Source organism: Podarcis erhardii, assembly GCF_964252035.2.
Source record: "Podarcis erhardii genome assembly, chromosome: 11".
NCBI classification, from domain to species: domain Eukaryota; kingdom Metazoa; phylum Chordata; class Lepidosauria; order Squamata; family Lacertidae; genus Podarcis; species Podarcis erhardii.
In genome coordinates, this window is record NC_138501.1 from 10,521,599 (window position 1) to 10,539,558 (window position 17,960).

At 42.2% G+C, this 17,960-nt stretch overlaps 1 protein-coding gene across 7 annotated transcripts in view; it reads right to left on the reverse strand.

The window, feature by feature from the left end:
* The window catches only part of CNTNAP4 (contactin associated protein family member 4), a 279,669-nt gene that overhangs the window by 18,911 nt on the left and 242,798 nt on the right, over positions 1-17,960 (reverse strand). For 6 of the 7 annotated variants that reach the window (XR_014161099.1, XR_014161100.1, XM_081880313.1 and 3 more), the window contains exons 17-19: positions 10,097-10,315; positions 3,647-3,886; positions 1,963-2,187 (exon numbers count right to left, since the gene is read on the reverse strand). Coding sequence is in view for 5 of the 7 variants with exons in the window: in XM_081880313.1 (XP_081736439.1) it covers positions 1,963-2,187; positions 3,647-3,886; positions 10,097-10,315 (684 nt within the window). In the remaining 2 variants the exon portion in view is untranslated. Of the gene's footprint in view, positions 1-1,962; positions 2,188-3,633; positions 3,887-10,096; positions 10,316-17,960 lie in introns of all 7 variants that reach the window. The other variant, XM_081880316.1, reaches the window with a different exon arrangement.

Sequence of the window (17,960 nt, forward strand, 5' to 3'; positions counted from 1 at the left end):
AGGAATTGGGGAAATGATATTTTAGTTTCATGACTGGTATATACAAAACGCCTAGTTTTCAATGTTCACGACTGGGGCATATACAAAATACCTGGTTTCCAGTTTACATAAATGCATCTGAAAAATGATGGTGGTAGAATATTTTATTTGCTTACCCAAGGAATATTTTAAATAAGAAGGAGACACAAGATAGAAAATATGGAAATTACCCTTCATGTTTAACTCTGTCATGTTAGTTCTACTTAGAGTAGGCCTATTGAAATAAATGGACACAACTAACTTGGTTTTATTCATTTAAACTCTGATTATGTTAGGTGGATACAATCCATAATTATCCAGAGTGTTCATGAATATGAATACAATCCAAAACACAGTGTAAAAGCCCAGAGCTGCAGCATAGTTTTTAAAAATTGGACTGTCCTGCTCTCTCAAAAAGGCAGTCTACAGGGAAAATCATAAGGCCACAATCTATCAACCACTGCTTTGCTCTCTCCATAGGGAAAGCTAGCAGTGTTATGTAGTGGGTAGCATGTAAGACTATGAGCTGGGACACCCAGTATCAATACCCACTCTGTGATGAAGCTCATTGGATATTTTTGATCCAGTCACTGTTTCTCTGCCTATTCATATTTCACAGGCTTGCTGTGAGAATAAAATGGGGAGGGGAAATACCATGTGCACCATCTAGAGCAGCAGTTCTCAACCTGTGGGTCCCCAGATGTTGTTGGACTACAACTCCATCATCCCTGAGCTCTGGTCTTGCTAGCTAGGGGTGATGGGAGTTGTAGTTCAAAACATCTGGGGACCCACAGGTTGAGAAAGGCTGATCTAGAGCTTATTGGAAGAAAGGTAGATGATAAATGTAATGCATAAATAAATTACAAACATAACTCAAAATACAAGAAGGGCCTCAGTTGCATGACCGAGAGCATGCTTTGCGTGCAGAAGATGTGAGGTTCAATTCCAGCATCTCCTTTCAGAAAGCCTTGGAAAGAACCCAGAATGATAACTTGGAAATCTGCCCTGGATGGCATCAGGGTGCATGGATTAGCATCCAGCAGTGGCATGCACTGAAACTTTTCATGGCCAGAGGTGCCAGCTTGCAAGGGTGATGTTGTGCATGTTTGAGCATCGTGTCTCCATCCCCAAGCCAGGCAGAAGCTTCCCAGCTTTGGGGAGGAGGTGCCGGGCCTCCGACAGGATGCTGTAGCCCTCCTACCCCCTTCTCAAAGCCTGTGGGCTTAGGGAAGGTGGTGGAAAGGCTCTTGGACCCTTTTGGAGCATCGCACCTCCCTCCCTAAGCTGGGCTGAAGCTTCTGTAATTTACCAGGAACATTTAGCCAAGTCTCCCTAGCCCACTGACCACATGCCACTGGCACATCTGTTCAGCCATCGGGTTATCATTAACATACAGGTCTTCCTAAAGGTAAAGATAAAGGGACCCCTGACCATTAGGTCCAGTCGTGACCGACTCTGGGGTTGTGGTGCTCATCTCGCTTTATTGGCCGAGGGAGCCAGCGTACAGCTTCCGGGTCATGTGGCCAGCATGACTAAGCCGCTTCTGGCGAACCAGAACAGCGCACGGAAACGCCGTTTACCTTCCCGCCGGAGCGGTACCTATTTATCTACTTGCACTTTGATGTGCTTTCGAACTGCTAAGTTGGCAGGAGCAGGGACCGAGCAACGGGAGCTCACCCCTTCGCGGGGATTCGAACCGCCGACCTTCTGATCGGCAAGTCCTAGGCTCTGTGGTTTAACCCACAGCACCACCTGTGTCCCTACAGGTCTTCCTACTCAACTGCAGATATGAATGTAAGAAGAAACAGAGAAGCCACACTTCTCACTGTCATTTCTGTTAATATGCAGACAGGAAATGGATGTAGAGGAAGCATGCTGCTTAAAAACTTTAAAAGTTTCATGGTAATGTTAACTTTGCCAAAGCATACATAATGACGTACTCACCATTTTTGGCAAGAATAATGGAAAGGTAATCTTTATAGAAGGAGCTTACATAAAGGAGTAAGCTTGGAATCCGCGTCGTTCGAAAGGCAAAAGTGATTGCTTCTCTGTTCAGCGTCATATCCGGGTGGAAAGACGCAGCATGAGAACTGGAGTTCTTCGCCAAGCTGTAAGATTCCTGAAAGTTGTACACAACTGAAGAGCCTGCTCCGAAATATGCAGAGATCTCTGAAACAATGAGCAAATTGTGTGTTTTGTTAGCATCATCCTGAAATAAACGAAGGTTGTCATTCCTTTTTAAAAGGAAAACAATAAAACACAACATTAATTACATTTCCAAGAGAAAGAAAAATTAGAATAGCAATTGTTCTGCACTGTAATTTGAAACATTAGCTATGATTGTCAGGGCCTATTCTTAGCAGCCACTCAGCATACAGTGGTTGCATGCCATTGCCCTGCCCCTGCCAATTTCCAGCTCCATCAAGTAGTGACAAGGTAGCTGTGAATACGGCTTTTGGCACACCACCCATAAATGCAACGTTCTGAATGCTTTGGCAAGTCAAGCCAAATGAACACTGCACCCAAGTTTATTTCCCAAAACAGCAAATTCACTTTTCTAATTGCCTTTTTCAAAAAAAAAACAAGTAAAATCATTTCTTTCCATGCGTTGGCTCTACACTGAGGGAAGAGTAAAACCATCTCTACCAGCTTGCTCCTGACGTTTTGTGCCCTCAGGTACCCATCCACTGTCCTTATCTTTGGCACAATATTTGTAAAGAGGAGCCAAGTTGTTCTCATTGTAATGTGTGTAAAAGTTTGTTAAGCATGCATTACCATTTCATTACTAGATTTCTACTGAAGGACATTGAGAATATGAAAGTTTAAATGATCAGATCAAATGCTGACATCTTCAAACTTAAGCAAAGTGGTTCACAATGTTCATACTAATCCTGGCCAACTTTAAGTCTAATTGAAGGCAGATCTAACCACTGTAAATTGAGTTCCAAATTGCAGATAAAACATGCAAAGAAATGGCATTTAGAAATAAATTTGTCCCTCATATAGTGACTTGAGGGTGTAGGGAGCGGGTGGTGCTGTGGTCTAAACCACTGGGCCTCTTGGGCTTGCTCACTGGAAGGTTGGTGGTTCAAATCCCCATGACGGGTGAGCTCCCATTGCTCTGTTCCAGCTTCTGCCAACCTAGCAGTTCAAGAGCACGCCAGTGCAAGTAGATAAATAGGTACCACTGCAGTAGGAAAGTAAACAGTGTTTCCATGCACTTTGGTTTCTGGCATGATGTCCCATTGCACCAGAAGTGGTTAAGTCATGCTGGCCACATGACCCAGAAAGCTGTCTGTGGAGAAAGAACCAGCTCCCTCAGCCTGAAAGCGAGATGAGCGCCACAACCCTTTGACTGGACTTAATTGTCCAGGGGTCCTTTACCTTTACCTATAAATGAGGGTATACACTGGCCATGCCCACCACCTTGGAGTAGTAGTTGTATATCAGTGCAACCCTTGGGCAATAGAAGGTTAACCAACCCTGGTATTAAAAACATATAAATAAAGCCATACATTAGTAATGTAGCAATTTAAGAAGTTTTAAAAATTCAAAAAAATCATAAAACTTAGTATTAACATTTTGAGTTTGATATTTCGTAGAAAATAAATTTACAATTCATGCTTGCCTTTCTTACAGAATGGCCCAGTGTAAGCAGAGAAAGTGCAGTCGCAAGAGAATCCATTGTATTTCTCTTTGCATTTTCCTCCATTGTGACATAGGTTACCGTAGCTGCTACAATGTCCGGGGCAACCTGGTTTTACACCTGGGGTTACTTTTGCTCTCTCTTCCAAGTCAAGTGCTCCTCCATTTAGCTGTAAAGAACGAATGCACCCCAGAAATCCTTTCTGCCTGGATGCTGTCCCACCTGCAGTGGAAATAAATTCATTTAAGCTTTTTTTAGGAAATTGAAGTGACTTGATGTGTAATAACCTCCATATCTCAAAACATTCCATTCTGGCATGTGGGCATATCTAAAAATATTTACAAATAACTGCTACTCCAGTGCATATATTGAAAGTTTCTTGGGCACTTGTCAAACCCCCGAAACTGTTTATGAAAGACAGGGTTTGGGGACAGTAGCAGAGAGCAAGCAAGAGCATGTATTGGAATTATCTGAGAGCAAGGGAATATACAAATGTTAGAAACTTATTTCTTATTTCTTATTCCCTCCTCTGGATTTCATTCTTTGTCCTTGAACTTGTTGTGTGTACTTTAAATACTTCCATAAGTACCAACTGGTAAATATACCATAGACCTGAATTTCAGAAACCATAATTTGTAATCACCATGGGATATTCAGAAGCACAGAACAAGAGTATCACCATTTGTTATTATTAATATGTTCGGTTATCTGAAGGAACATTTATACTATAAGAAATGGAATGTAAAATTTGATTCCATTGCTATCACCAATGAATTGGATTCCTACTTCCTCTGTTGAGAAGAATGGGGAAGTCTTTCTGAATGGAAGATCCTGAATATTGTACTGATTGCTACATAGAATCATAGGATGGATGTTGTTGTTACATGCCTTTTCACCAGATTGAGACTTGGTATTAATTAATAGTAATAGTGACAGTCACAAAGTGGGAGGCTGGGTTTAGAAATAAAATAATTCCTAAGACATACCCAGTCAAACCTACATGCTATCAACATTTTAGTTGGGCTTGTAACTTACTTATTTGTTTAGTTAAATTGAATTCAATATCAAATAACTTAAATCATCAAATAGAATCTTATAACATATCAAAATATTACAGATGAATGCCAAGTGCAAAAATACATAATTAAGAGGGCATGATTAACAGGAAAACAATATATTCTCTTAAACATAACAAAAATTACAGATAAAAATCAAAGACAAAAATACAACAAATCTCCAAAAAGCAGCACCATTAGCAGCTAAACAAATGACATAGAAGTCATGCACAGACTCCCCCCCCCCCTATTTTCCCCAAAAGGCATTTTTAACAATCTCCAGCATTGCTACCAACCATACAGATAACACAGCTAATCCCTAGACAATTGCTCAGCATCTACACTTCCTCACACCAATGCCCAAGAGCAGATTTTCATATGGTTTAAGGGGAAGGAAGAATTGGTGAAAATCTTAGGAACTCTGTGCCTAATCTGAGCAGAAAAAAAATACTGTGAAGTGTTTCCTTCTGAGCAACTTAATTAATGAAAATAGCTAAATGCATGTGCATGTTATGAGATATAACAAATCACCTGAAAACAAAAGAGTTCAAGCAAGTATTTAAGATATATGATCAGCATCTCAGTTTCCATATGTTCTCATGGTCTAATCCTTATACTTTGAGAAATAAGCTACTAAATAACTGACATTTTTAAATAAGAAAACCAGTCCTCCATACATTTCCATTATTTTTTTTAAGAGGTCACACCTGGTTTTGAAAGCAAGGAGAATCTGTTTCCCTCCTGTTTTCATCATAAAGATGAAAACTGCCATACACAAAGCAAAAACTACCCCCAAGTTCTTTTAGAAGCTAAATCAAGTCCCAGATTTTCCTGTTCACTACTACTGAAGTTGCCGAAATGTTAAATTAGTTCTTCAGTGCATATGGTTCCCTACCTAGAAACTAGGATTAATCTTCCAAAGTTGGCCAAACAAGTTTACTGTATTAAATCACAAAAAGGGCATCTATCTGTGGTAGGTTCAAACATAAAACTTCACCTATCAATTTACGGTGCAGCCACCTTCCTTTTTCTAAATACTTTTAAGATTAATTAAAATTTAAATAATTCAAAAAGTAAAAGGGGGATATTATGGGACCTTAGCACAATAAGAACAGGCTAATTTGCCCATTGACTAGGAAAGGGGTTTCAGAGCTACATTCCTTTTGTTAGGACAGGAAGGATTAGAGACTAGTGAGTGGATCTGCTTTGTGTGGCAAGGCCCCGGACCCCCCTAGCTCTCTCCGAAATAAATACACAAACACAAGTATACAGTGGTACCTCAGGTTACAAACGCTTTGGGTTACAAACACTTTGGATTACAAACTCCGCTAACCTGGAAGTAGTACCTTGGGTTGAGAACTTTGCCCCAGGATAAGAACGGAAATTGTGCAGCAGCGGCACAGTGGCAGTGGGAGGCCCCATTAGTGAAAGCACACCTCAGGTTAAGAATGGTTTCAGGTTAAGAACGGACCTCCAGAACAAATTAAGTTCCTAACCCGAGGTACCACTGTATTGGGTTAATGGGATAAATAAGGCCACATCTTTATTGGTTACAGATGTGAAAGACACTTGGAGTCGAGAGTGGATTTCATGCTCTTTATTCAGCTCATAGTGGTGAGGAGGAATAGAAGTTCCCCCAGAATGTCTCCTTTATATACATTAATTACACAATGGGCCCCACGTGATTGGCTAATTCTGGAATTCTCCTGTAGGCCAATCAGGTTGCGGATTCACTTCCACCTGGAGCTGGATTGGGTGGCTCCTGTGGACCAATCAGACTGCTGCATTCTGGATCCTATTGTTCTAGGACCAATCAGACTGCTGCATTCTGAATCCTATTGTTCTAGGACCAGACTACTGCATTCTGAATCCTATTGTTCTAGGACCGATCAGACTGCTACATTTTGGATCCTATTCAACTCAATACATAACAAGTTATGAGCAGTTTGGCTTAGGCAGTTGGGTGAAGCAAGACTATAACTGACTCCTGCCCGACTGCAGGAAGTCTCTTTAAGGGTCAACCACCAGAAGGGGGAGCCCTATGATGTACATCAATTGAGCCCTGCCCCGGATTATCATTGGAGTTGTGGCATAGCCCTAGCCCATGCCCAGGCTTTGGACAGGAACCACACTCCCGGATCCCTTTAACGTGGAGGGGCAGGCAGAGGCAACAACCTCCCCTCCCATAATAAGGCTTACCCAATGCCTAACCTTATGAAGTTGTGACAATTGCTGCTAGAGGCGAAAGCCAAATGGCTAGTGCCAATTTTGCCAAGTGGAAAAATTCCTACCTGGTCCCAACAACCAGGCGACTGACATAAGTCATAGCAAGGCCATAGTCAAACCATGCAAGAAAAGAAGGTGGGTGGGATTGGAAATCCCGAAATGGAAACTGCCTCCCCAGCCACACCTCTATTTAAACTGTCGTAGCCACGCCCCCAGGCAAATCCGATTGGCTGGCCAGGGGTGTGACGCCGCCAGTGATGCTGCTGACTCAGGCTGCGTTCCTCTGGTCACTACCGGGTCACTGCGAGGACCTAGATTCCTGCCCGCAAAACAGCCCTCCAAAAAGGGAGAACTGGTCAGAAGGAGGAAAGGGTCAAAAGACAAGAATTCTTCGTATGCTTCTCCAGTTTATCCAGGCTTTCAGCTTAAGCCAGATTTTAATTTGGGATCCCAAATAACACCTCATGGAATACACAAGTCTGAAGTGTGTGATCTGCAAGTGTCTTAGAGAGCAAGAATATGGTCACAGGGAGAACAATTTAGTGTGGCATTGCGGGTAGAATGTCAGACTTGTCATTGTGGTAAGAGATTGATATGTTTAGGAGCTATCAAAAGCTAGGGGCCAAGCTTTGAAAGCATTCAGGGTAGTGAAGGGAACCATAGTCAATAACCACCACTGATTGAAGAATTTCAGGAAACGGTTGATTTTGCATCAAAAATGTAAGTATTTATTGAACTGAATAACAGTTGAACAAGCAAGCATTATTCAAAGGAGAAGAATTGTCAGTATTAGCTTGAAAAAATGCATTTAGTCCCGTTAAATGTATGAAACTGTAATTTGCTATTTCTTTTCTGTCAAACTTTTAAAATGCATCATTTGGAGTTTTTAAATGAAAGCAACAGTCACTTTGCATCAGTCTTCTTCCAGAGAATTTGAAGAAGCAATTGCATAGATCTTTGAGGGGCTAGCAGCTGCGGAGGCAATAACGGATCATGTTTCAGTTTATTTTCAGCGTCACAAAGAAGAGAGCAAAAGTACAGGACCTTTCTGTACAAAGTTTAAGAAGTGAAAACCCAGAGAAGGATAATGTGCAAAGGGCATACCGTACTTTTCGCTCTATAAGACGCACCAGACCACAAGACGCACCTAGTTTTTGGAGGAGGAAAACAAGAAAAATATATATTCTGAATCTTAGAAGCCAGAACAGCAAGAGGGATCGCTGTGCAGTGAAAGCAGCAATCCCTCTTGCTGTTCTGGCTTCTGGGATAGCTGCACAGCTTGCATTCGCTCCATAAGACGCACACACATTTCCCCTTACTTTTTAGGAGGGAAAATGTGAGTCTTATAGAGCAAAAAATACGGTAATTCTTTACACCAGACAGTAGAATTTCTATATCTGTTTGGACACTTCTAAAATTCTAAAATCAGCACTGTGCTGAGAATGCCAAGGTTGCAGGTTCGATCAGCTACATATACAAGGGATTGAATTAGATGATCCTCGGGATCCCTTCCAACGCTACAACTCTATGATAATAAAACATTAAAAAGAGTCTCCGCTCTATTTTTTACTTTTAGTCAATGAGGAAATCTTCAAGGTCTCTTGGGCTGCCTAAAAGAACTCAGGACAAAATGGAAAAATGAGCTAAGCGGAAGGCACACTTGGCAAACCCTCACTGTGATCAACTCCTGCCTGGAAACCTATGGTATGTCCCCACCGTGGAAGGACATGCGGATCCCGAACTGGCCTCCACAGTCCCCTATGGACTCACTGTTAAAACTGTGTTCCTGGAAGACAATCTTACTTAGCTACGAGTGATCACCAAAGAAGAATTCCAATAGTCTAACCTGGAAGTAAATGACACATGAATTCCTGTGGTGAAGTCTTCTTTCATGAGATAAGGGCATTGCTGGTGTATCAGACAAAATGGGAAAAGGCACTTTTCACCACTGACACCATCAAACTATGGAAATGATCTTTCAGAGGCAATGCAGGCCTGTTCATTGCAGGCTTCACTCCTGCACTCGAATCAGTTCAGTACCACTCATTTTTCAGACTTGTCTGAATTTGATTTCATTTCTTAACGTCCCCTTCAATTATTTACAACAGATGAACACGGCCGTTTCCACTTTCTCCCTAAGATCAGATGCAGAAGTGGGATGGAGCTGGGTATCATCTTGTTGATGACTTCTCCCAGTGATTTCATGTAGAAATTGAACAGCACAGAGGACAAGATGGAACGTTATAGAATCCCACAGACGGCTAGAAAAAGGGCAAAGCCAAAGTACCCCAGGATCATCTGCTGGGTCCTATCATGCAGTAATGAGAAGCAGCTGTACAATACTGCACCTTCAATCCCTATCCCTGCAAAATGGCCCAGAAAGATATCATGGTCACAGCAGGGAACCTGCCCTCACCCCAAATGCAACCAGGAGCTCATTGCTATGGCCCGAGCCCCCTTGACAGAGTGGACAAGCAATAGTTAGCTCCCAATTCCTTTAACGGAATCCCTTGCAGCAGCAGCATTAGAGGGGCAGGCACAGCCAATCCATGCCCCCCAACCAACCAAACCATAAACCAATGCCTAACCGCGAACTTTACAAGTTGTGACGATTTGCTACGCAGTAGGCAAAAACCAAATGGCCCCAGCCAATCAGCCAGATGGACAAAATTCCTACCAGGCCCCCGCTCCAAAGCAGACGACCCCATGACAGGCATAGCGAGGTCAAAGCGAACAACCCTAATTCTAGGGAGGGGGGACGGGCAATCCGATGCACGGGCAAAAAAAGGAAGCCCTAGCCTCGTGCAAGGAGTTTTACTATTTCTGGCTGTCAATCAATAAATGGCAACATTAACTTCTTCCCAACCCAACAACAAGGGAAGCCCCAATCGCATCAGTGGCCAACGATCAATTAGCCCGCCCCCAACTTTGGAGTGTCCTGGCGGCCCCCACCGCAACACGTGCTCTCCATGAAGGAGAACACGCTTTATCACCTTACTAACAACACAAATGGCTCTCTTATATGAAGCAGTTTACCGTTCCTTGTCAATGCTAAGGAAATATTTCTGGAGTGCTCGCTTCGGCAGCACATATACTAAAATTGGAACGATACAGAGAAGATAAGGAAATATTTCTGGAAAAGTAGACTTACCAACAAAGAGCTGGCTATTGAGCTGCAAACGGATATGCCCATCGGATGAAGCTGTGTGAGTTCTTTGAGGGAGTTGATCTACTTGCAGTGATGCCTCTTTGATGTTTCTTTCAGCTTTCACATAGTGCCACTGGTTGTCATTTAAGGAAGAGGGGGACTGCACTGTGATTTCATTTGGCCCATTTCCCACATCAAATGAAAATGTCACTTCAGTTGGTGCTAGAAAGAGTAAAGACAGTTTAGACTTTTGGGTTACCAAAACCACATTGAAAATGTGTGGAAAGCATGGTATAAACTTATTTCCTTCATGTTGTGGAATAATGGTAAGATTAATTTCCTTTGTTAAAAATAATGACTTCAGCTCTTCTACTGTAAGTTATATATTAGCTGCAGGAAACTAATTTATTGGGGGGGGCAGATAGTTAAGTTAGTGTAACTTTATACCACAAATACGTGCAATATAGACACTGAGTATACAAATGTAATAAGCCTTCAGTAAGAAAGTGGAAAACAGCCTAATGATTTGTCTAATTGGTTGTTGAACTAGAATAAACCTTTAGTTAAAGGATTGTTTCAGCAAGTAGGAAAACTGATTTTATGTCATACAGATTAAGAAGCCAATCTATCTAGTACAAGCTCAATAGTATAGAGTACTAGTCAATGCATTTTATATTGCCTACTAATATAGGTGTGGAAAATATTTGTTTAAGTATTAATATTAAAAGAACTTCTGCAAAAGTTTATTTTTGGATAATCTGAATAAAGAGTCTACATAAAGCCATACCATAAAAACAATATCAAGAGTTTAAGTCAAAAATCAGCTAATTGTTGTAGAAGCATGTATTCTTAACTGCCCACATAGGACTGGTGGAATAGAAAAGATTTCAGTAGGTATTAAAAAGTTGGAACGTAAGGTGTATGCTTATCAGGGTATTCCACAGTGCTTTGCTGATGACATTAAAGGATCAGTTTCTTCTGTTGTCAAATGAATCTCGCCAACTTATCCCCACTTCTGAACTCAGGGCAGGGTTAGGATTATGGGCAACTTCATCCCAGTCCAATCCCTGTCAGAACACTTGGCAGAACTGATTTGTCTGAAATAGAAGTGACTGAAACCTTTAAGAAGATACAAATGTTGTTAAATTCAAGAAGCAATAAAGATGAGAGATTTTCAAAGTCCATCTCACTATAGAATCTCTTCAGAGCTCTATCTTGTGGTTGTGTGGAGAGAGTCTCTTCCTTTAAATTCCTGGGAGTTTACCTTAGTGAAGATCTCACTTGGAAAAACAATATAACTCAGGTGGTTAGGAAGGCCCAACAGAGACTCCATTTCCTCAGGGTCTTGAGAAAGAACAATGTTAAACAACAATTGATGACCTCCTTCTACCGGTCCACAATAGAAAGTGTCCTCTCACATTGTATCACAGTGTGGTACGTTGGCTTGACAGCCACGGACAGAAAGTCTTTACAGAGGGTGGTGAACACAGCATATGATATCATGGGCTGTTCCCTGAGCCCGCTAGATGACATCGCAAGGGATCATTGCCTTAGGAGAGCGAGAAAAATTCTCAGGGATGATTCACACCCTGGCCAGCACCTCTTTAATCTTCTACCCTCAGGCAGGAGATATAGAAGTCATACCAACAGGCTAAAAAACAGTTTCTATCTGTGGGCTGTTAGGCTGATGAACGGAAAATAATATAGTGCAACTGACTTTTGGGGTTGGTGTGTTGTGCGACAAGCACACAGAGTGCAATGAGATTGTTTTTTTTTTGGGGGGGGGAGCTCAGTTAATTTCATTGTACACAGGTTGTACACTGACAATGAAGGTATTATTATTATTATCTTTACCATCCTTTTTTGGGGGGGGGGATCTGGACTCTGAAATGGGCTGGAAAAGAAAAGAAATCGGTGAACATTTCTCTATTTAATTTAAGAGTTTGCACATCTAGCCCAATAGATGCAAACACAATGTAAGATGGGTAACACCTAATGATGTTTAGTAAGTGAAGGCTACTGTTTGCACTCAGACTGAAAATGGTTTCCATAAGATGTGGTCAAAGTAATCCCCTCCTCCCAAAAAAAAGTTCTTACGACAATCAAGCAGAAGAATATGAGCTTCATATCTGAAAATGAAAACTCCTAAGAGGTGTTACTACATAAAGCTTTAAGTTTAACCTTTCAAACATTCTGTCCAGCACTTACTTGATGGATATAACTGAAATCAATGGCATGGCATGGAGCACAAATGTGATTTATGATTCATGTTGCGCTGACTACAAGGGCCAAAAAAAGTGTCCAAGTAAACGTGATGATTGATGCCTGCTCTTCAATTAGCCAAACGCATTTTCCAATCATACTGGAAGCAGGACTCCTCTTTGAAATCAATTATTAGTTCTACAGAAATACCTTTGGCATTGCAGGGTGCCTTAAGAAAAGAAGTATGGGTGGCAAAACACTCGGTTTAAATGCATTTTGTGGGCTTTTATTTCAGAGGTGCCTCCCAATGGGAAGGTGGGTAGAATCCAGCAAGGGAATAAAATCAGGCAAAACTCCAAATTGGAACTATGCCTGCAAACAAACAAAAAAACAAACTTTGTTGTATGCGAATGAATGAATCTGCTTCTCGTGAAAACCAATGAGGGATTTCATCATTAGTATGTTCTGGGTGCTGTTCTAAAACTGGAAAAAAAAGTCAAATGAAGAAATGTTTTTTTAAAACTATGACAAAGCCCCTCCTCCTCAAGGAGGGGAGGAGTTGTGAGCGGGAGCCGTTTCCTGCATTGGCAGGGGGCAGAACCTGCCCAGCTGCTCCGGCTGCTGCGCCACACCCCCAGGTGGCCAGCCAATCAGCTGGAGGCTTGAGGGTGGGGTTTAGTCACTCGAACGTGGCCACGGCAGCGTTTCCTAGCCATTGTGCTGCTGCTTCTCATTGGATCACCCACCCACCCTACCATAGTTTATCGCTTGGTTCTTGACATTGCTATGGACCTGTGGTTGGTCGCCTTGGTTGACCAAGGGGCCTGGTAGGAATTTTTATCCAACTGGCAAATTGGCACCGGCCATTTGGTTTTTGGCCTACCTTGTAGCAAATCGTCACAACTTTTGGGTATTGGCGGTTAGGCATTGGAATATGGTTGTGTGTTGGAGGGCAGGGTGTGGCCATCGCCTACCCCTCCATTTTATGGGTAAAGGAATCAGGCGGTTGTGGATCCTGTCTGACGCCCTTGCTGGTGGCTAGGGACATGGCACAACCCCCAGTGACATCAGGGGGAGCTTTTAGTTGTATTTGCATCAACAGGCTCCTCCCACTGGTGGTTAACCCTTGCTAGACTCACCCCTCCCTGAGGAGGTGGAGTCACGCTCTGTTGTTTTATCCAATGCCTAAGCCAATACCTCTCACATACTGTAATCAATATAGTTGTGGCCTTTTTTAGCCCATTAACCTAATATACTGTGTCCATGTCTCTTTCTTATCCTCAAAGCGGGTGGAGGGTCTTTGAATCACAAAAGATAAATTTAGGAATGTGCAATTATATTTTTAGGACTTGGTCAGCTGCCAGGGGCCCAACATCCTGGCAGAGCCAGATTCCAGGCTCCATTCATTTCTTCCTTTTCTTTAACATTTAGAGAAGTGTCGGCAGACTGGATCCACTGACTGCCAGGTGATCCCACCAGGACCAAGGGATGGAGGAGGTCTAACAGATGGAGGAAGTGACTTGGCAGAAGACACACTGCCCAGGGTCCTCCAAGACCAAGAAATGACCCTGTAACATTTCCCCTTTTTGTGGGAAATTCCCTTATTCCGACGCAGGTGGCGTTGTGGGTTAAACCACAGAGCCTAGGACTTGCCAATCAGAAGGTCAGCGGTTCGAATCCCTGCGACGGGGTGAGCTCCTGTTGCTTGGTCCCTGCTCCTGCCAACCTAGCAGTTTGAAAGCATGTCAAAGTGCACGTAGATAAATAGGTACTGCTCTGGCGGGAAGGTAAACAGCGTTTCCGTGCGCTGCTCTGGTTCGCCAGAAGTGGCTTAGTCATGCTGGCCACATGACCCGGAAGCTGTCTGCGGACAAACGCCGGCTCCCTCGGCCAATAAAGTGAGATGAGCGCCGCAACCCCAGAGTCAGTCACGACTGGACCTAATTGTCAGGGGTCCCTTACCTTTACCTTTTTACCCTTATTCCAGCGCCGTTTCCTGCTGCTTCCCACTGCTATCCCGGATTGTTAGATATCCTGTAGACTAACTCCGGGAGACAGGTGAGGCTGCTGATCCCTTATTTTCGAGGCTGCTGATCCCTTAATTTCAAATCTGAAAGTTGACAGCTATGCCCTGTATACTTCAGTGAGATCATTTGCCTACAGAACCCAAATGAAAGCTTAGACAATGCAGAATGGGGAGGGAAGCAATCACTTACTGATTGCTTTCCTAGGAATCCCCAGTTGGCACATGAAATCTGGACTGGGCAATGACCTCACATATAGTCTAATGATAGTAGAAGCTGCGTGTTGTCAAAACAAGGAGAACAGGCCATGAACATCAGGCTTGCAGCAAAGAATAAAATGCATGGCAGCAACACTGAGTTTGAAGGGGGCAGAAGAAGAAAGAATGACTGCAGCAAATCTAGGACAGCAGCATTTCACATTGAGGTCAGGAAGGGAGTGGGCAGGCAAGGGATCTTGAAAGCCATTAGGCTTTTGGATGGAATCTATTAATACACCTAGTCAGGGCATCCCTGGATTTTACACAATGGACTGTACAGCTCTACCCATTATTACTTGACCCACAAATGTGTCTTGTTCTGTAAGACATTGTTAACATTAATTGGACTTCTGTGTACAGTACTGAAAAGAAAATTGCAGCCTGGAAGCAGGGGCACTGTTAGTGGGTATCTCACTATTGGATTTTGCACCAAGCTTCATGTTTTCTGTCTGCCCCCCCCCCCCCTTGTAATAATTTAACAACAAAAACAAAACTTTGCTTGAAGGGTGGAAGGTTGCACTATAATGCCTATTTGGAAGTAGTTTTATTCTCAGTAGTGGTTATGCTTTGTTCACTAAAAAGGATGATGGGGTAAATTAACAGGAAGGATTTGAAACCTGTGGGACCAGAGATTCTTAGAAGACTGGAGTAAATATATGAACTATTTGAAAACTAATGGTAATGAACAGATTACGCTAGTAGGACTGCAGGAAGTTTTGTATGGAGGACTATCTGAAATATTGCAAGAAAGACTATGACGAGAATTATTAGTTAATGATAATTAAGAGTAATAGAGCAATTAAGAAATGCAGAATAAGTGTTGACGGAAGTCTAAAGCATTGTGTAAGAGAAGAGGTTACAGTATGCTATATGATTGTTGGAAATGATATGTTAAAAAAACACCAATAAAGAGAGTGTGTGTGTGTGTGTGTGTGTGTGTGTGTGTGTGTGTAAAATGATGGAGCAGGAGCTTAACCACATGATCCTATGAACATCTGCATGGAGCTCAGCAAGGCTTACTCTCAGGAAGTTGTTTATAGGGCAGAGAACACACACTAAGAAGTTGAAGTTTCAAAAAGACCGGCATACAATATTAAATCACAAAATAAAATGGTTTCTGTGTTAGCAACAATGTGAGGTCAATTATTAATGCCATAATGAGCTTTAAAACATTTCTATTATATTACCAAATTGAATGATATCCTGAATTTGACATGTTAATTGTTATTTATCATTAACATTTCAAATTTCCCACCACAAAATGTTAAGTGACTCTGAACAATTAATAAGCAGTCAAACACAAATTGGTCATTTACATTCAAACATATTAGAACTGAATCCATTATTTACTCAAATGGCCTCACACAATGACATCAAACATTCCGTCTGTTGCAGGCTGTCTTTTTAACACCAGAAATTTTGAACTTGAACAGTGGTTTTTATTCATAATGGGTTTGAAACACGCAGAGATTTGTATGTCAAAGCAATACATTAGTATAACTTGCTTTAAATCTATGGACTGTACACACAGGATGCTTTTTTCATATATATATATATATATATATATATATATATATATATATACACACACACACATGAGAAACCCCCAGTGGAGACTCTATAGGTCAATTGGCCAAAGTATTACCACAACTACAAAGCAGGCTGGTCACACAACAAAGCCACTTAATACCTACAACAAAAGAGCATGACTGCGCATACATTTAACAGTCATCTAAACACATTACAATTTCCTGCTTTCAAGTATGGTCCTTTCAAACCCTTGCTTTGATGTACCTTTCCGGTTTGAAGTTGGTAGATTACATAAATTATGTATTTTATTGGCTGACAGGCAGACAGTTAGCACTTCTCAGCGGTGTTGGTTTGTATTCTATTTTATTTCTTTTCCTTGACAAGGCAAACATACCCCCTGCAATTTTCTTAGTTTCCTTAATCTGAACAGTAAACCAACCAGAATCAATTCTGACCCAAACGACAGGATTGGCTATATTCCAAAAAAATATATGCAGGTTTCCCTGGATTGATATTAGAAAACCACATTGAATGGTTATAGCAGGCTTCCTCAACTTCAGCCCTCCAGATGTTTTTGGCCTACAACTCCCATGATCCCTAGCTAGCAGGACCAGTGGTCAGGGATGATAAGAAGTGTAGTCTCAAAACATCTGGAGGGCCGAGGTTGAGGAAGCCTGGGTTCTAGCAAAAAAACCCCAAATGATCCCATATCAACCCTGTATCAGCCCTGTATTGGGAAATTTATAATGTCTGTTGTATTACAATTTTTTAATGCGCTGTAAGCCAACCAGAGTGGCTGGGGTACGAAGAAGAAGAAGAAGAAGAAGAAGAAGAAGAAGAAGAAGAAGAAGAAGAAGAAGAAGAAGAAATACTATTATATCAACCTGCCTTCACCCTGCAATGTGATGGAAAAGCCCTTCTATGCAACCCATCATTGGTGATGTTTGGTTGGTTGGCACACACAAGAGGTCCTTTCTGTAGCTGCATGCCAGTTGTGGGATTTTATCTCCCAGAATATTAATTTCTCATTTGTTTGACTGCCATTTGGGGCTCATCCAGACTTCCTTTTGTGCCATGTTTCCAGGCACAAATCCACATTTAAAGCTGGGTGGCTGAGCTTTCTTTTGGGGGGGGGGCGGTGTCCCAGGCAGAAGCCAGAAAGACAGAGCCATGCTTGATTTCTACTTGACTCCAAGTCTGCGACTACGGGAGAGGCAATACACTACAGCTCAGGTTGCATATATGTGTAAATAAGCCATATATCATACAGAGACCACAGTTCTACACTGTCCCTCATTCCAAGGAAACCAAACCATGGGTAAGCACCCAGAATCCCCGGACATTGCACCAATCAGAGATCCGGGTGCAACACTATTATTGGTATGATACCTAAGAATACAGTTACCTATCTGCACAAGGCAGAGAGAGATTATACTTTCTTGGGCTCCATGATCACTGCAGATGGTGACAGCAGCCACAAAATTAAAAGACCCCTGCTTCTTGGGAGAAAAGCAATGACAAACCTAGACAGCATCTTAAAAAGTAGAGACATCACCTTGCCAACAAAGGTCTGTATAGTTACAGCTATGGTTTTCCCAGTAGTGATGTATGGAAGTGAGAGCTGGACCATAAAGAAGGCTGATCGCCGAATAATTGATGCTTTTGAATTATGGTGCTGGAGGAGACTCTTGAGAGTCCCATGGACTGCAAGAAGATCAACCCTATCCATTCTGTAGGAAATCAGCCCTGAGTGCTCACTGGAAGGACAGATCCTGAAGCTGAGACTCCAATACTTTGGCCACCTCATGAGAACAGAAGTGACTACTAAAATTGCGGGACATGGGTGACGCTGTG